This window comes from Bubalus bubalis, chromosome 14 (assembly GCF_019923935.1).
Source record: "Bubalus bubalis isolate 160015118507 breed Murrah chromosome 14, NDDB_SH_1, whole genome shotgun sequence".
Taxonomy (NCBI): Eukaryota; Metazoa; Chordata; class Mammalia; order Artiodactyla; family Bovidae; genus Bubalus; species Bubalus bubalis.
Window position 1 is genome coordinate 43,329,385 of NC_059170.1, and position 20,066 is coordinate 43,349,450.

The following is a 20,066-nucleotide window of genomic DNA, read 5'->3' on the forward strand; positions in this document are numbered from 1 at the left end:
GTCTCAGCATCATTTGTTGAAAATACCAGTTCTTTCCCCACTGAATGGTCTTGGCAACATTACTGAAAATCAACTCATCATAAATTTGGCAGTCTATGACTGGATCATCAATTCTAGATTACATGTAAGTCAGTATTTCACGCAGCACCACACGGTCTTAACTGTGTGTTAAGTTGCTCAGTCATGTATGACTCTTAGACTGTAGCCTGCCCCCAAGGACTGTAGCCCACCAGGCTCCTCTGTCCATGGAATTCTCCAGGCAAGAATACTGGAGTGGGTTGCCAGGCCCTTCTCCAGGGGATTTCCCTGACCAAGGGATCCATCCCAGATCTCCTGCATTGCAGGCAGATGCTTTACCATCTGAGCTACTATACCATCTTTACTTACCCTATCTTTACTTACTGCAGCATTTTAGTAAGTTTCAAAATTGCAAAGTGCGAGTCCTCCAACTTTTTCAAGACTGATTTGGTTATTTTGGGTCCCCTGAATTTTGTTATGAATTTTAGAATTAGCCTGTCAACTTCTACAAAGAAACCAACTGGGTTTTGATGGGCACTGTATTCATCACTCTGCTTTTTGATAACGCTTCAAAACAGATATGCCACTTTATAGTTACATCATGAAATGCCACTGGAATAACAACATGGTCCCTAAGATTGTTAGGGACCAACTTTTCATGTTAAACAACTAGAAAACTTAAAAGCGCACAATGATTTTGGACATTACATCTGAACACAGGGACTTAGCTTGTTCGGAGACTTTATTTCTAACAGATATTACAGCTTATAAGTCATAAAAATCATCAAAATCATTGGTGGATGTGTTATGGTGTCCTGGGACGTAAAGCAGCTTCGATTTCTGAGTTACTCTCATCAGACTCGCTCCAGAAGGCTGGAAGAGAAAACCAGAGAGCAGCTCAGCATCTCTACAGTCTGATTAGCTCGACTTCACCAACCCAGCCCACAAAGGGCTTCCTGGGGACCCCATGTGGTGCCTGTGAGCAGACGTGCCTAGAGCACAGGCCAGGATCCCTGGCAAACTCATACCAGCAAGTTAAAACGGTGTGGCCCCTGGCCACGGGAGAAGCCTCCTGTTCTCTGTAGAGGCCACGGGTCCTTCCAGGGAGACTTTCGGGCCCATGAGCACAGGCAGGCTCTCCACCCCCTCATATCTCCCTTAAAGGTGCAGATGACACCACACGTCACAAACCACCCTTTTCGTTAAAACACAAAATGACAGTCTGGTCTCCAACTGTTTCTCTTACCTTTAGACTTTAAATTGGTAGTTAGCTTCCCTTCATTTTCATGCCTGTAAAATAAAGAAATAGAACCTAAATTTTGAAAAAAAGACTAATAGTCTTACACGAGTAAGTGAGGAAAGAGGCACTTGTTACTCACTGAGAGGCCAGAAAGTTTATGTTTACTCCCCAAGTTTTAAAAGCAGAAAGCAAATGTCAGGGTCCCCTTGGCCCAGAGGCACCTACTGATTGATACTCTCTGGTGGAAGGGTCCCAGGAGCCTTGGTCTCCTGCTCACTGGGAAGGTAGGAGGCAGGCCCAGGGGCACACAAGCGGGCACAACTCATCACTGCCAGCCCAGCTGGAAGTAGATGACCCGGGAGCAGCGAGAAGTAAGCCAGGAGGTTAAAAAACTTACCTCCATCAAGCCCGTGATACCAACACTCAATCGTTTAACAAGGAGTTCACAATAAACTCTGTGTGCTTAATTAAGGACACTGACTCCAGGTGGAGAAAAACTCAAGTGTCCTGTCACCTGTGTTCAGGTTTCCGTGTGTCACATACACGAAAATGTGAGGGTCCAAGGACGCATCTGATGCTGGCTGACAGGCTTACTGAAGCCGTTGGCCCAAGAAGGTGGCTCTGTAAGAGGTGGTGCCCACCTCCATCACCTTCTGTCACCTTTCCCAATTGTCATGCATGTGAGAGTCATCTCTGGGAGCACCATCCAAGCTTTTAATTACACTTAAATTCTTTAAGGTTTGTAGTAAACAGTCAGTTCAGGTTCAGTTCAGTCGCTCAGTCGTGTCCAACTCTTTGCGACCCCATGAATCGCAGCATGCCAGGCCTCCCTGTCCATCACCAACTCCTGGAGTTCACTCAGACTCACGTCCATTGAGTCAGTGAGGCCATCCAGCCATCTCATCTTCTGTCGTCCCCTTCTCCTCCTGCCCCCAATCCCTCCCAGCATCAGAGTCTTTTCCAATGAGTCAACTCTTCGCATCAGGTGGCCAAAGTACTGGAGTTTCAGCTTTAGCATCATTCCTTCCAAAGAAATCCCAGGGCTGATCTCCTTCAGAATGGACTGGTTGGGATCTCCTTGCAGTCCAAGGGACTCTCAAGAGTCTTCTCCAACACCACAGTTCAAAGGCATCAATTCTTCGGTGCTCGGCTTTCTTCACAGTTCAACTCTCACATCCATACATGACCACTGGAAAACCATAGCCTTGACTAGACCAACCTTTGTTGGCAAAGTAATGTGTCTGCTTTTCAATATGCTATCTAGGTTGGTCATAACTTTTCTTCCAAGGAGTAAGCGTCTTTTAATTTCATGGCTGCAGTCACCATCTGCAGTGATTTTGGAGCCCCAAAAAATAAAGTCTGACACTGTTTCCACTGTTTCCCCATCTATTTCCCATGAAGTGATGGGACCAGATGCCATGATCTTCGTTTTCTGAATGTTGTTTTAAGCCAACTTTTTCAGTTTCCTCTTTCACCTTCATCAAGAGGCTTTTTAGTTCCTCTTCACTTTCTGCCATAAGGGTGGTGTCATCTGCATATCTGAGGTTATTGATATTTCTCCCAGCAATCTTGATTCCAGCTTGTGCTTCTTCCAGCCCAGCGTTTCTCATGATGTACTCTGCATAGAAGTTAAATAAGCAGGGTGACAATATACAGCCTTGACGTACTCCTTTTCCTATTTGGAACCACTCTGTTGTTCCATGTCCAGTTCTAACTGTTGCTTCCTGACCTGCATACAAATTTCTCAAGAGGCAGGTCAGGTGGTCTGGTATTCCCATCTCTTTCAGAATTTTCCACAGTTTACTGTGATCCACACAATCAAAGGCTTTGGCATAGTCAATAAAGTAGAAATAGAAGTTTTTCTGGAACTCTCTTGCTTTTTCCATGATCCAGCGGATGTTAGTAATTTGATCTCTGGTTCCTCTGCCTTTTCTAAAACCACCTTGAACATCAGGAAGTTCACGGTTCACGTACTGTTGAAGCCTGGCTTGGAGAATTTTGAGCATTACTTTACTAGCGTGTTAGATGAGTGCAATTGTGCAGTAGTTTGAGCATTCTTTGGCATTGCCTTTCTTTGGGATTGGGATGAAAAGTGACCTTTTCGAGTCCTGTGGCCACTGCTGAGTTTTCCAAATTTGCTGGCATATTGAATGCAGCACTTTCACAGCATCATCTTTCAGGATTTGAAATAGCTCAACTGGAATTCTATCACCTCCACTAGCTTTGTTCGTAGTAATGCTTTCTAAGGCCCACTTGACTTCACATTCCAGGATGTCTGGCTCTAGGTGAGTGATCACACCATCGTGATTATCTGCGTCATGTAGATTTTTTTTGTACAGTTCTTCTGTGTATTCTTGCCACCTCTTCTTAATATCTTCTGCTTCTGTTAGGTCCATACCATTTCTGTCCTTTATCGAGCCCATCTTTGCATGAAATGTTCCCTTGGTATCTCTAATTTTCTTGAAGAGATCTCTAGTCTTTCCCATTCTGTTGTTTTCCTCTATTTCTTTGCATTGATCGCTGAAGAAGGCTTTCTTATCTCTTCTTGCTATTCTTTGGAACTCTGCATTCAGATGTTTATATCTTTCCTTTTCTCCTTTGCTTTTCGCGTCTCTTCTTTTCACAGCTATTTGTAAGGCCTCCCCAGACAGCCATTTTGCTTTTTTGCATTTCTTTTCCATGGGGATGGTCTTGATCCTTGTCTCCTGTACAATGTCACGAACCTCAGTCCATAGTTCATCAGGCACTCTATCTAGTAAATGGTCAAGGGGATATTAAAAAAGAAATAGTCGCTTGTGTATGGCTTGACATTCCGACGTTTTTCTCATGTTTCTGCTGATGTGTTCACTCGAGTTTACATTTGGAGATTATTCCATGAAGGCAGATTCTGGCCTTTAGCTGGGAAGAGGGCTGAGAAAGGGTGAGGACCACTGTGCAGCAGTGAGTCCAGAAACCCTGGGGACTCACCTCTGTTCCTTTGGGCTAACCTAGGACTTGAAAATCTGCCTTCTGCCACAGCTGCCATAATTTACATTTTTTTTTCCCAGAAAAGAAGCTCCATGAAGGCATAATTTTCTAGGCTCAACATCTGTCAATGTTCCCTTTAAACCTGGTACCTGTTTCTTTGTTTTGAGATATAGCTGATGTATAGTATTATATGTTACATGTATACAACACAGTGATTCACAATTTTTAAAGGTTATATTCCATATATAGTTATTATAAAATGTTGGCTATATTCCCTGTGTTGTACAATAAAACCCGTACCTCTTAATCTCCTCCCCTAGCCCACCCTACTGGTAACCACTAGTTTGTTCATTGTATCTTGAAAATTTTTTATCGGAGTATAGTTGATTTAGAATGTTGTACTAGTTTCTGTTGTATAGCAAAGTGAATCAGTTATACACATACCTCCACTCTTTTTATTTATTTAAAAATATTTATTTTTTGGCTGTGCTGGGTCTTACTGGCAGCACATGAGATCTCCCAGTCTTCACTGTGGTACGCGAGTTCTTAGTTGCGGCACGTGGACTCTTAGTTGAGGTATGTGGGATCTAGTTCCCTGGCCAGGGATTAAACCTGGGCCCCTGGCACAGGAAGCACAAAGTCTTACCTATTGGACCACCAGGGAAGTTCCTAACCACCCTTTTTTAGATTCTTTTCCCATATAGGTCGTTAACAGATTATCAAGTAGAGTTCCCTGTGCCATATAGTATGTCCTTGATAGTGTTCTCTGTGTCTATGAGCCTGTTTTTTTTTATTACAAGCACTGGTTTATTGTATTTTTTTTAAGATTCTACATTAAGGGAAATCATACAGTATTTGTCTTTCTTTGACTTACTTCTCTTAGTGTAAAATCCTTCAAGTCCACCAGTGTTGATGTAAACGACAAAATTTCATCCTTTTGTGGCTGAGCAGTGTTTCCTTGTACACGTGGACCACATCTTCTTTATCCACTCATCTGCTGGTGGGCCCTTAGGTTGCTTCCATATCTTGGCAACATCGGGGTGCATATATCATTTCAAATAGTATTTTCACTTCTTTCAGATATATACCCAAGAGTGGAATTGCTGGGTTATATGATACCTCTTTATATTATATATGATAGTTATCATATGGTTATATGATAGTGTTCTTGCCTGGAGAATCCCATGGACGGAGGAGCCTGGTAGGCTGCAGTCCATGGGGTTGCTGAGGGTCAGATACAACTGAGTGACTTCACTTTCACTTTTCACTTTCATGCATTGGAGAAGGAAATGGCAACCCACTCCAGTGTTCTTGCCTGGAGAATCCCAGGGACGGGGGAGCCTGGTGGGCTGCCGTCTATGGGGTCACACAGAGTCGGACACGACTGAAGTGACTTAGCAGCAGCAGCATGATAGCTCTATTTTTAGTTTTTTTGAGAAACCTCCCTCCATACTGTTTTCTACGGTGGCTGCACCAATTTACATTCCCACCAATGTATGAAGTGTTACCTCTTTTCTACAGTCTCACAAATATTTGTTATTTGTGGTCTTTTATAAGGATGGCCATTCTGACCTCATTGTGGTTTTGATCTGCATTTCTCTAACAATTAGCAATTTGAAGCATCTTTCTGTGTTCTTGTCGGTCATCTCCATGTCCTTGAAAAAAAAAATGTCTATTTGGGTCTTCTGCCCATTTTTTAATAGGGTTTTTTTTTTTAGTTGTATGAGCTCTTTATTTTTGATATTAACCCCTTATCAGTTATATCATTAGCAAATATTTCCACCTAGTCTGTAGGCTGTCTTTTGGTTTGTCAATGGTTTCCTCTCCTGTGCAAAAGTTTTTAAGTCTAAATAGGTCCCATTAATTTTTTTTTTAGGTTCCATTTATTTTTGCTTTTATTTCCTTTAGAAGACAGATCCAAAAAAAATATTGTTGTGGGTTGTGTCTACGATTTATCCAGCTCCCACTTCACGAGGACACGGGGCTTACTCTGGGGCAGGGGTCAGCAGATATAACAATGCTATAAAGATGCAGAGACTAATTTGCCAGTTGATATTCAAATAATGAGAGTCACCTGGCTGGCAGGGGGCTGGCAGGAGCACTACAGGGAGGACTGAGAGAACAGGTGGATGATGAGGTAGGTGGTAGTGTGGCTGCAAGATCCCAGGGAAGCAAGGCGCCCCCTGGACTCTACTGTGGCAGCTGGAAGGGATTTCCAGGCCAGGGCAAGACAAGGGCACAGAGGCAGGTAAGCACATGCCAGGTCCTTACCGCCTGGCCCCTGCTCTGAGCTCCACACGCATGTCCAGAGCTCACTGGCTGGCTCAACTTGGCTGCCTCCGAAGCATCTCATGGCCAGCATGCCAGCCAGCATGACCACCCACAACCAAACTCATGCTTCTTCACCAAACCTGGGCCCTTTTCCTGTCTTGGCCAACGGCACCCCAAGCCTTGATTCCCTCCCAACCCTTCGCAACTCCTCTGTTCTCCCACACCCAATCAGTCACTAGGTCCTACCAAGCTTACCTCCCTGCACTTCCCAAATCCTCACTAGTCCCCTATCCGCGGGCACCGCTACTACCTGGTCGGCCAAAGTAGCATCTCTACTTGCGTTTTAACAGCCCCCTAACTGGTGACACCACATCCACCTTGTTCCCTCCAGCCCACTTTCCACTGGCAGTAAGAGTGAGCTTTTGAAACACAACTCTGATTACTCTGCCTCCCTGCTGAAAATGAAAATTCTTCAATGCCTTCCCATTGCTTTTGGAAAAAGAAGCCTGAACAGGACCTCCAAGGTTGATGCCTAGACTTCATAGGGCTTCCTGCTATAGCCTCCCCATCCCCTCTACCCCATCCTCCATCCCCAAGTCTTCAACAAATTTGCTCTTTCACAGCCATTTCTGTTACACACTGACAAGTGACTGCCCTTAGGCTGTCAGCTCCACGAGAACATCCACTATACCTGTTTCGGTGCCCGGGTACCCAGTGTCCCGCCCTTAGCAGGTGCTCAGCAATACATGCAGGAGGAACAGGTGAGCCTCAATAATCACAGGGCCTTGCTTAAAGGCACTTACCTGATCAACATTTGATGTTAGATTATTTAATCTGCATGTTTCTATTTCTATCTGAGTTCAGATCAGGTTGTTTAAGTGTCTACCCAGAAACATATTTCAAAACTAAACATCCGTGTTCACCAAGGAAGGTGGAAGATGCTCCTGGGTGTTTCCGACACCATTCTCACCCCTTGCTGCTGCTGCTGCTTAGTCGCTTCAGTCGTGTCCGACTCTGTGTGACCCCATGGACTGCAGTCCACCAGGCTCCTCTGTCCATGGGATTTTCCAGGCTACAGTACTGGAGTGGGGTGCCATGGCCTTCTCCGTCTCACCCCTTAGGAGCAAGTATTTTTCCCTTTGGGAAGCCATCCCTGCAAGTCGACGTGACACTGCAATGCAAGGTTGGTTTTCATTACATGTGATTTGCAGGGTCAATATTTCTTTCTCTGGGTCACATCTAACATCTAAAGCTAAGTCAAGGTCAGTGGGGATGGTGTGAGAAATCTCCTGGGTGTAGACAGAGCCATCTTGTGCACCTATTACCGTAAGGTACCGTAAGAGAAAAACTCAAACCAAATACACTCCCGAAAGCATAAGAACACAAGAGTTCAGGTTACAGGCCATGGGCTAGGTCCCTGTGTTCCATCAGATGTAATGCATCTGGACCCCAACGGCCTGAACTTCCCCGATGGTGTGGATGTCACACCTCCGGTCTATGCGGCAGAGGCAGCAAAGGTGAGCTGTGGAGGGTAAACAGCGCAGGTGTGTGGTCTCTGTCAACTACTCGACTCTGGCTACAGCACGAAGACAGCCACGGGCAGTATGTGAACTAGCGGATGTGGCTGTGTTCTGATCAAACTTGATGCAGAGACGCCGAAACTTGAATTTAATATAACTTTCAGGTGTCAGGCAGCATTATTCTCTGGATTTTTCCCAACTGTTAAAAAATGTAAAAGCTCTCTCAGCCTGCAGGCTGCACCCAGAACCAGACAGAGGCCCAGGGCTGGGTCCACTGAGGCCTTCATGAAGCAGGGCCATCACCTCACGCCCAGGCAGTAAACCAGGGAGTCCGCCCTCCCCGGCCTCGTGGGTGACTCCTGCAGTCCAAGAGGGCAGGGTTTGTGGGTTCTTTTTTTTCCCCTAGAAGTTCACCATTGGACTGGAGGTCCTATTTCCAAACAGAGCTCTTTCAGGTCAAACAGCAGGATAGCTGATTAGACTAAGGTGTGCCGCGCCCCACTGGTCGCATTCCAACAGGACAGTGTCTCTGCACAGTGTCCCGGCAGGGTGGCACCTCCCCTTCCGCACAGGGAGCACCGTGTGCCCACCTGTCAACATTCCACCACTCAGGCTTCATTGCACGTCTTCCCTCTGTCTGTCCATCAAGCCATCTCAGTCTCCCATGTTGTTTATACATTCCCTTGCTGATGATAAGGGATTAGGACACACGATTGGGACAACTCTCATCAAAATCACTTTTGTTCTCAGCCCTGCTACATGTAAGAAGTTAAGGTTGACCAGGGTCTTAAACAGCAGGTCTTATTCTAAGCACAGCATCTCGTGAGCACCTAGGATGTGATCCTGCTGACATGGGTAACTAGAGAAAACAGCTGAAATTGACAGTGTCTACTGTTCATGTTAATATGAACAAAAGGTAATAACATTGCTAGAAATAGTCTACATAGTTAACATGAAAGTGAAAGTCGCTCAGTCCTGTCCGACTCTTTGTGACCCCGTGGACTATACAGTCCATGGAATTCTCCAGGTCAGAATACTGGAGTGGGCAGACTTTTCCTTCTCAGGGGATCTTCCCAACCCAGGGATCGAACCTAGGTCTCCCGCATTGCAGGCAGATTCTTTACCAGCTGAGTCACCAGAGTCAATATAGGTACAAAATGAGGTGGCAAGGACATCTGTAAGGATTCAGGTTTGTGGGGCCAGCAAATAGAGATGAAGGGAGACCTGAAAAACTCATGGGTTCCTAGAGTGTGTTAGTCGCTCAGTCGTGTCCGACTCTTTGTGACCCCATGGATTTGTCCACGGGATTCTCCAAGCAAGAGTACTGGAGTGGGTTGCCATTTCCTTCTCCAAGGGATCTTCCCAACCCAGGGATCAAACCTGGGTCTCCCATGATGCAGGCAGATTCTTTACCATCTGAGTCACCGGGGAAGTTCTACAGCTTATTAAGTCACAGCAGCGACGCGCTGCGCTTGTGAAGGGGTGCCAGGGCTGTCAGGTGAGCACAGGGTCCCGGGAGGCAGGCCCAGGCTTGGGGGGGCGGGGCGGGGGTGGCGCAGGCCCCAGGAGCTCCTCAGAGCTGGGGAGGTTCTAATATTAGTAACACACTGACTCTCAACCTCATGGTCAGTATCATATTTTTGAAAGAAAAATGTATGTATAGCCCATTAACAAACATACCCAAGTTACTGTGGCTTTGAGGCCACGTCCATCAAGTCTGGCAGTGAGACTCCGAGGGTCCTGCCAAGAACTTGGCCTCTGGTGCTGGGGACGATGAGGAAGGGCCCCCCATGGGAAGAGTCCTTGCAGTTCTAGGGTCTGATCAAAAGCCAGCAAAGAATAACTGACTTATGAGAAGACATGGTCTCTAATGATCTTGACCACTGGCTAAAATCAGTATTAAAATGTCTCACATAGCGTCTTCACCTAGAATTTTCCTCCAGACATATTTCTGGAAAAATATAAGGCAAAAAGACAATTCAGAAACAAAGAAAAAAAATTTCACAATCAGCGTGCCAACAAACCACTGTGAATCCTTGATTTTAAATTTCCGAGGTCTACTGAAGGCGGAAAGCTTTAATTAGACAAAGTCTGAGCGCCCCCTGATGGTCAACCAGGGGCCCTGCAGCAGATGCCATTTTTAGGGATCAATTTCCTTACTCCTTCCCTTCAGCCAATCAAGCAAAGACTGTTCTTTCAGGCTATGGCGGGGTGGGGGTGGGGGTAAAGTAGGCGGGCTTATGACAAGAAGCATGTGGAATCTTTAGGAAGCTGCTACTTTGGTAGAATTTAAGGAGAATGTAGATTTGCTAAGCCAGAGACGCGGGGCTTTTACCCTAGAACCTCAAGGCCATCCAGGAAAACCTCGTGTTTATTTCTCTGGACTACGGGTTCCTTGTGATCTTCAGATGATCCCAGGGGAAGTGGCCCCAGGGCCAGGCAAGCAGAGCCAGGATGGCCCCACTGGAGCACGGCTGCTGCCTGGCGCCCTCCACCGGCCGCTCCCGGGGCCGCACGGCTGGCCCTGAAAGCCACCCACAGCGGGCCCTGCCAGGGTGGGGTGGCCGGGTGACTTCTGCTACCTTTTCCCCAGGCAATTATGTTACAAGCACACTTCCTTTTCTTTCGGTAAAGGTTATCTCGATCCAGGCAGTAAACTGCAGTTAACGTGGTAGGCGGTTAAAATACTCTCTTTGGTTGAATACATGGATCTAGGAGAGTGGCAACGGCTTCCTGGGGAAGGTGGGGAGAGACAATGTTTGAGGAGGAGAGGAAGCTCCGGCATGCACCCCTGAACAAAAGGGGACAAGTGGTCTTTACTCGGAGAACAGCTTCCTATTAGGACTCACTCCTTCGTACATTATGCCTTTCATCCCCACTCAACCACAAAATGATTTTGCTCAGGCAAATACAATGGGAGAAAAGATTTACACTGAAAGAATCTTTAATAATAAACTGTTGCCGATCTGCCTACTTGCCCGTGATTTATAATACAATAAACATCGGATTCTATTACGGCTCAGGCACTGAAGCCGTGGCTAGGGAAAACGGAATATGAAAGCACAGGGACCCCACCACCATCACAATGAAATGAGCAGGGATAAATGTGCTAAGAGTATCTCTTTGCATCTTTTATAGCTGGTGTGTATTAATCTGTAACGCTTATTAAGAAAGTCATTGCTATGCAAAGCAGCGCCCAATCCCTTTCTCTGGCTTTTCAACAGAGCACACTGTTTAGCCAATAGGACGGACCCTCTGGCCCTCATTCTGCATTCATCACAGGCAACATTTGCACAATGTATCTCTCAAAGGCGGCTGAAAGGAAGGCCTTAATACTCATGTAAACAACTGCAAACCAATTACTTAATGAATCAGGCCCACACATAATGAGGTGCAGACAAAGAGCTATAAATGCATTTTTGCGCCCAAGCCGCTGCTTTAAAGTAAAATCCCTCAGCTGTAGTTTGGGCTTAACTAGCACATCATAATTATTGTCTCTAGGACATCAGAGGAAGCCATTTTTTTTTTTTTAAAGGTCCAGCAAGGTCTTTTTTTTTTTTTTTTTGAGGTTGCTCATCAGCTCACTGACAAAATAGAGCAAAGAAGAATTTTTACAAGTGCTGCAGCAGCGCTGCGCTGTTACGTTTATTCTCGAGCACTGGGCTTCGAGACCACTTGTAAAAGCAATAAAGCACGAGGAATGACTGCAGTAAGTGCGGTCCTTAAATGTAGCCTCTAAGAAATTTCAGTGAGTCCAGGCACAAAGCGAGCCTGGGGAGGCATATGAACACCAAACCCAGCACAAGAACCAACCGTGACCAACCGTGAGCCAAACCCACACACTTCAAGCCCAGAACTTTCATCACTGGATTATTATCAAGTGTGGAGAACCAAGGGTTCCTTGAAGGGCTCTTTTTTTTTTTTCCTCCTTAAAGGGGATGATGTGATTACTTGTAACTTAGGAAATAAATTCCATGCAGAAATGACAGTAATAACAAAAGGCCCTGCCTCAAACTGAAGGGAAAAGAAGTTTGATTTTATAATGAAATACTGATGCAAGCTGTGAAATGTCAAATGATCAGACTGAGAAAATGTTCTACAGAATCTGACTGCTTTCTGAATGTGTTTAAACATTGCCCAAAGTAGGGAATATATAAGAAAAATTTAAGAAGAATTGTTTTTTTTTTAGGACCTCTAAAACACTTCTAACAATCTTTAAAAACTAAAGGGATGTATTATTAAGCCAAATGGTGACATTAATCCTTAAAAACTGCCTGTAGAATTTATTATCTTTTAAAATTTCTTTCAGGAGACCTAGAACTTGAATTTATAGTCAAATCATAAAAATATACTTTAAATACTTTAAAAAAATATACTTCTTATCCCATAATTCATTATCTCTCACTTCCTTCAAAAACATAGATAAAAACACAGGTATTAAAAATAATATTTCTAAAAATTAAGAGTGATTCCCTAAAATTGAACATATCAAGTTTCTAAAATCAAGAACTTAATTTCAGAAGATCAACCTCATTTAAATATATTCCAGGTCCTAAAAATACTGTACAGTTTTCAAAACATATATGAAAATGATTTTTTTTTTCACTGTAAAAATACTACCTTTCTAAACAAGTAAAGTTAATCTTATGGAATTCAGAAATGTAAAGTTTCTGTTTTAAAATTTCACTAGGGCAAGAAATTATTTCAAATGTAACGTAATCATCTATAGGACATCTTTTAAGGGGAAATGTTGTTGCAAAGGCAATTGTATGTCATTTTAAATGATATTTAGCTCAAAGCGAAAAGGTAGGTATGTCATCAGACAACTGCTTCTACTCCTACCCATAAACTTTTCCTCAGTGACTCAATGCCATTGCACAATCAGTATTTTATGTTGATTGCAAATCTAGCACACAACTGGCTTATCACTGGTCCAAAAACTTACAGTTTTAAACTACAGTTTAAAAAATGTGAAAAGATAAATTTTCATGTTTGAAAATAAGCAAGAAAATATCAGAAAGGGAAATAATAGTCCAGCCCAAATACTTGGTAAAAAAAAGAGGAATACAAAAACAAATATCCAGCAATTGCTTGTATATATACCCGCTGTCTCCGAAAGAAGAAACAGGCCACTTTATTTCTTTTAAGGCCCTGAGTTCTCTCTCTGCCCTCTCCCGACACCCTCCATTGTGTGGTTTCTAAGCAGCCCTACTGCGAGCAGCTGTAGACGCTAATTTGTGGTTCACTGAGGTGTCAATGGAGTCTTAAACCAAGGAAATAACAGCTGCAAAACAATACTTGGCTCAGGGGCAAATATTTTCAAAGGTAGACTAAAGTTTCAACTGTCACTTCAGATAAACAAAACCCAAACCATAATGTTCCATCAAGTCACCCAACAAAATCACTTGCAGCAAGAGTTTCACCCTGGGCGGACTGACATTTCTCGTCTTGCTGGCACGATTCAGAAAGGCTCCACGACTTTACCTTGACAAAGGACTCCCTTCGCTGGATGAAAAACTTGCTTCTGAAGCGATTTTGTGAGTTGTCTTTGTCTTGAATGTCCCACTGCCGGTTTTCAAACCTGAGAGGAGCAAGCACAAATGTGGAGAGTGAGCGTGGCCGCTGCAGTGGATGAAGAAGCCCTAACCTGTTAAACAAACGTCAACAGAGAAGGAACTGTTCACAGAATGCAAGGCGGGGAATGACAGGGAAGGAGTTCCCCCGATAACCTGCTATCACAGGTGGTTTCCTGTGATACTGACACAGAGCGAGTAGAAAGCGAAGCCACTCAAACAGCACCATTTGAAATGACCACGAGGCACGTGTGAGCAGAGTCTCCACAGTGGCCCTAAGCTCCGGACGATTAAGCTGTTGTAACACTTGGGCAGCAACAGATCACTGAGACAGCGAGAGCTGGGAACCAGTCTCGTGCGTTAACTGGTATTCTAGATGACAGTGCCTGTCCACCCACCTTTAAGCCCTTCTGCCAGACCCTGCACTTTTCCTTCTTGCAGAGGAGAATAAACCTCTACTGAGAACACGAGATGGCTGGATGGCATCACTGACTCGATGGACGTGACTCTGGGTGAATTCCGGGAGTTGGTGATGGACAGGGAGGCCTGGCATGCTGCGATTCATGGGGTCGCAAAGAGTCGGACATGACTGAGCGACTGAACTGAACTGAGAACCACTGAGGCCACTCCTTAACTAGCCTGAAAAGGCTAATGGGGAACCCACACTGTCCAGCCCTTTCCCTGGAGCTGGCCGGGGTGATCCCTGACCTCTGCCTCCTGGGTGCCCTCAGCCTTGGATGCTTCTACTACCAGTTTGAGCCTGGCAGTCACCTAAGATTGTGGCTACAGGGTGCATGAGCACCTCCTCAAAAGGCGTGTGCTGTTTTCCTAACCTGTAACCTGTGTGTCTGCTCGTAACCTCTGAGGCAAAGCAGTTCTCTTAACAAAGTGCCCACGTTCAGCCCCTAGACGGTCTGCACCTGCTTAAATGAACCGGGTCTTTTCAGACACGAGAACAAAGTGGCTTCTTGTAGAGACGGGTGTACCGACCGACACGTGACACGTCCAGGATTCAATCTGCGGTGGCTCTGAGATCGGCGCGCATGCCCAGCACTGCCTGGGACCATGTCTGACATTCCCCTCGAAATGTCTGTTTGATAAAGACATCCTTGGGACAACCGGGAAATTTGAATATGGACTGGGAATTATGTGATGCTAAGAAATCATTCTTACAGGTGAAGTTCCAGTGTGCTGGTTTATATAAAAATTAGAGGGAATTCCCTGACAGTCCAGTGGTTAGGACCCCGTGCTTTTGCCACCAAGGGCCCGAGTTTGATCCCTGGTCAGGGAACTAACATCCCATGAGCCATGCAGCTCGTACCCACCCCTAGCCCCCAAAATTATAAAGTCGTTAAAGTACACTTCCTTCTGTTATTAATCCATTACCTTCACAATAGGAGCTGAAGGAACTTATATTAAAAAATAAAATGTAATAAAGTAGAAACCACTGAAAAATAATAAAAATACAATGACAACATGTAAGAAAATTAAGTGAAAGAGAAAGTTGCTCAGTTGTGTCCGACTTTTTGCGACCCCATGAAACTATACAGTCCATGGAATTCTCCAGGCCAGGATACTGGAGTGGGTAGCCTTTCCCTTCAAGAAAACTAAGGAAGACTACAATTAAAACAAAAATCCTGGACTGAAGGAACTACATTTAAGCTTAAAAATTGAGCTTTTATTGGGGTTATGTCTTTTTACTTAAAGGAGCTCAAATCCCCCAACATTCAAACAAGGGAGACAGCCTGGATGACACACCCCACCACTGGTTAACAAACTGGAAGGTGTGAGAAGAAAGGGAGTTTGGGGTGTCTCTGACGGCACTGTCATTACTCCAAGTGTCCATTGGCTGTTGGTAGCACACATCCTGGAAGGAAGCCGCTTCCAAACGCCTGCTGTTTAGGACGGAGCCCTGGCTTATCCTAAGGTGGTGACAGCCTGTTACAAAGCAAACTCCAGAGGGCACACCCCTCCCTGCACAAGCCCGAGTGGTGGCTTCGGGCTCCCAGTGTCGCTTTGCTCACCTGGTGGCTGTGACGTGGGGGCTGTGGCCTCTTGGAATCCATCTCTGGCCTGGTGCGTGCTGCCCTGGAGGGCGGACTGCTTCAGCCTCTGGTAGGCTTTCGTTTCTACAGGTGAGAAAAAGGCACAGATAACAGGACACCCACAGGCATGAGAATGAAGTTGGACCCTTACCTTACATCACACACAGGAATCAACTCAGAAAGGATTAAAGACTTGAATGTAAGACCTAAAACTATTCGGCTCCGAGAGGGTAGGAGAAGAGCTCCAGAATTTGGCAGTGATTTCTTGGATACAGCACCAAAAGCACAGTCAACAAAATACAGACAAACAGGAAACAACCCACAGACCCTTTGGTCCTCTAAGTGGGGAAGACTGCTGGGAAAAGCACTATAGAGAGGTCCCGTGAAGGACCTGAGTGATGCAGGCTTTCCCGCTGCCTCAGGTCTCAAGGCCTCGTGGGTGAAGTGGAGAAAGGAGACTTAAGAGTTTCAGCAGTGACACAGCAAAACAGCCCCCATGCTCCCCACAGGGCCACAAACCACGGGGGTTGGCCGTGGGCTGCATTCCTGCTCCTGCTGGTTGTTTAAGAACTGAACCATGAGGCCCTTGTTACTGGTTAAAAATGACCGAAAGAAGAAAAAACATAACTTACCTACTCAGAATCACTCGAGATAAAAAACAAGCATTTAAAATGAGCATCCTATTTTGGAGTAGTAAATGCTATCTAAGTTAAAAAAAGTACAGATCAGGGATTCTATTTTGAAAATAATAAATTCTAAGGAAACTTTTTAAAAAATAAAAACATTGCTGGGTTGTGAAATCAGTGCACACTGGAACTAGTATTCTGAAAACTTTACTAAAGAAAACAGCAGATGCAGCACATGCAGAAGGGGAAAGTATGCAGAAGGGAAAAGTAAGTGTGTGTGTGTGTAGAAGTGGCCTGGCTCATTGTCCCAGGGCGACTCGGACAGGAGTGCATCATAATACTCTGATTGATTCTAACGTTCTTGTCACTTCAGAGTCCCTGTAAGGCAACCTGGGGCTCGGGTAAGGTGTTAACGAAGTCAAAGGTCGGGTGTCTGATTTCTGAACAGGTAAAGAATCACTGTAAATGAGATGAACATGCAGTTGTGAAGATCAACCAAAAAGTTTTTCAGCTTTTATGATACAAGTCTAGACTTTAATGACCATGTGCTATTTCTGCATTCATTTAAACTTATTTGGGCATGGAAAAGAGAGCAAAGATGGAAAGAATTTTTTTTAAAGAGAAAGAAAGAAGAAGGAAGAAAGAGAAGAGAGCAGCCTCTGGGTGAACAAAGGCCCCTGGTGGCTGGAGCTGGAAGCTGGGCTCGTCTGTCTACCGTCTGAAAGGAATCATTTCACTCCAGCGAGCCGGCTCTCAGGTTTCTCAGAAATCAAGAACACATGTTATTTATCTTCCAGAGAGAATTTTTGTGCAAAACTTCATGTTACTCGTTGTGAGGTGATTTCAGACTGGCGGGTGGGGTGGGGATTAAGCATTCTGTCCAAATATGAGACAGAATGGATCTCCTCGCTCGTCTGAGCCTGGGAGGGCTGGGCAATGAGCAGCCTTGGTGCAGGGACCATCCTAGCACCTGGAAATCAGGGGCCACGGTCACACGCCCCACATCTCCCTCGGGTGCTTCCTGCCTGTCCTACGTGGAGGACTCCAGAATCTCTCCCTGAGCTGTGTCCACTGTCCACATACAGCAGTTTGAAGGGAGAAAGCTAACGTTTCCCACCCATTCAGCCTGAGCCTTTCCCTCCTTCCTAACCCAGCTCCTCATTGGCATTTGATCCTTAGACCTCCTGGGGTCCTTCTCCGAGCAGAGTCACTGGTGGCCCCTGGACAGTTTTTATCTGGGATGTGGTGGCCTGGACCTGAGTAATACAGGGTTGGCAAAGCTAGCTGAGAGCCTCCAGGGGCACTGCCTGCCCTTACCTCTGGTGAAAGAGGGAGATCTAAAGGTGAAAGGATTAGTTGCACTCACTGGAGGAACAGACACTAACTGAGGCAGGACCAGTGCCCCCAAAGCAGCTGGAGGGGCTGGAGCAGAGCTCAGGATGCCAGTCCTTCTCCCCTCACTCTATAGTCAGAAGAGCTGCACAAACCAGCACACCAAGCACTGAGAGATGACCCAGAAAGGAAAAACAGAATCAAGGTTTGGTTTTAAAAAAAATGACCAGGAGAGGCTGAAGGCTATGCAGCCTGTAGAAATAAGGGCCGAGAAGTTTCAGCACCTGGATCACAGATTCTGCCGCAGACAGCAAGGATGGGGCAGGGTATACGTGCAGATTCTTGGGGGCCGGGCAGGACCACACATGTGACTCTAGCCAGACAACAGGGGAGGGAGGTTGGGTCCTGTGGCTGCAGGGCAACAAGGGGACAGGAGGGGATTTGCGTCCTGTCTTGTGGCCACAGCCAACAGCTTCCAGGTGAGAAAATGGACCTATTCTTGCCAGATTTCTGCCCTAAGAAAATTAAAACACTGCCCAGGCCACTCAGAACATACCTGCAACCCTGAAACCAGAGGGCAGGGAGAAAGTTTCTTTGTTCACTGAATGAGGCACAAGCACCCCTAGAGACAAACCTCAGCCATGGGACACAAGCTGGATGTCAGGGCCAGCTTTCCCCGCTGAAGGACCCAGCAGAGCCCACAACACAGCAGCAGGGAGGCTGCAGTAGTCCCCTGGGGATTTCGAAGGCGCTGTCCATATCAAACAAACCAGACTTCAGAATCCTTGGAAGCAAGAGGACTATTTTTGCTAGTGGTGCTCAAACAATTCAGACCCTCTTCTGGAAGAGCCTAGAAGACCTGGCCAGGATTTCAAAATAATAAGGCAAAGCTACAGACTTGAATTTGTGGCAATCCAAGTCCAGGTTTTTCTGGAAGAAGGCAGTGAAGAATCAATCAGTTGAAGGCTGCACACTGCAGCCGTGCATATTCAGTTATTAAATGACTGAGTGAGCAGACGCAGGGAAGGGAATAAAGCTGGAGGTTCCAGCTGGCCTGTTATGAATAAGGTCGGGACAAGGGTCCTTTGCACCTTTTCAAGGTGTAAAGACCTGAGACCTGAGTCTTCACCACTGCACGGACACTGTAAGCCTACAAATTTGAGGACTGGGTGGCCCCTTAAGGCTTCACTTTGTAGCCTGTGACTCCCAACTCCAGAGAGATACTTCTTCCCGTCAGTAATATCAAACTCTCAAAAAATACTGAGTAGTGCAAACAGTTATAAAACAACTATTTCTAAAAACACAACGATGCTCGGATGCACACAGAAATAGTGTACATGCATGCACAAGCTTGCAGCTCTGAGCTGCTCAGTCAGGCTTCTCATATACTCAAAGTTGTGTTGAGATGGGGAGTTTCAAAAGTAGAAAATATTGCAGCTTAAAATACAAAATAAGGCAAGGGGTCCAGGGGGTTAATATCTATCCCTGGCTATCAATTCCAGGCTGATGACACAACAAGATAAATATTATTTTTCCCTACTTGGTCACACAAGCTGGCTGAACCCAATCATCTATCTTCTTGCAAAGTGGTGAAGGATCCCTGAGATTGTTTTCTTTTTTCTTTTTGATATTCATTTTGTGTCTAGAAAATGGGAACCAAGAAAGAAAATGAAAATGTGCTGAATAAAGGGAGGCAGGAGAGAGATGGCGCTGAGGAAGAGAGAAAAAGCCCCAACTTCTTATCTTTCGTTCTCTTTTATATGCAAATGTACACCTGCTAAAATACTTTTAAATCTACAAATAAAAAGAAAAGGAAAATATCTGATGAACAAGTGCTTTTAACAACCCATTACAAGAGCCAGATAAACACTTGGTACCCCAGCCTCTGAGGGGTGTCTCCAAGGCAGAGGGTCGGCCTGGCTTTCCAGGAAATCCCTGGTGAAGAAAGAGCTGGGTCCAGAGAGGGAATAACAAAAGGAGATGCGAACAATGCTATTAGCGTAGCGAGAAAAGCAACCTTGAACCGAGAAAGAACCGGGCATCTCTGAGCCAGGGAGGATAATTGCGATTCCTGCAGGAAGCGTGCAGAAATTCTAAACTTAAAATTCAAAAAATATTTTATGTTCCTGGGTTTCCCAGTGCTGTTGCTTTTCGTGTGTTTCTGCATCCAGGCCGACTTTTCATTCACATAGCGCTAGATGCAGCAAACCCAGCTGTTTTTGCTAAATAAGACAAAAATTGTGGGATGGAACAGTAAAATTAATTCTAAAGGTAAACATTATTACTGAAAACCCAGGAATCACTTGTCCAGTAATCTCAAATTAAAACAAGAAAATATTAGGATAAGGGTGCTTTCACAATTCTGAAAATACAGAAAACTCATCTATATTTAGGGATTTTAAAAAAAACAACAGACCACCACCTGTCTATGTGAACGTAAGGTACACAGGTTGGCTCCATAACCAAAATCACTT

General features: G+C 45.3%; 1 protein-coding gene across 6 annotated transcripts in view; it reads right to left on the bottom strand.

Moving 5' to 3' along the window:
• Positions 1–742: 742 nt before the first annotated feature.
• Positions 743–20,066, bottom strand: part of KIZ (kizuna centrosomal protein) — a 91,868-nt gene continuing 72,544 nt past the window's right edge. For 5 of the 6 annotated variants that reach the window (XM_044927981.2, XM_044927980.2, XM_044927983.2 and 2 more), the window contains 4 exons: positions 15,614–15,718; positions 13,501–13,597; positions 1,265–1,308; positions 822–1,175 (listed from right to left, as the gene is read on the bottom strand). In XM_044927981.2, coding sequence (XP_044783916.2) covers positions 1,054–1,175; positions 1,265–1,308; positions 13,501–13,597; positions 15,614–15,718 — 368 coding nt within the window. In that variant the 3' untranslated portion in view covers positions 822–1,053. Of the gene's footprint in view, positions 1,176–1,264; positions 1,309–13,500; positions 13,598–15,613; positions 15,719–20,066 lie in introns of all 6 variants that reach the window. The other variant, XM_006062817.4, reaches the window with a different exon arrangement.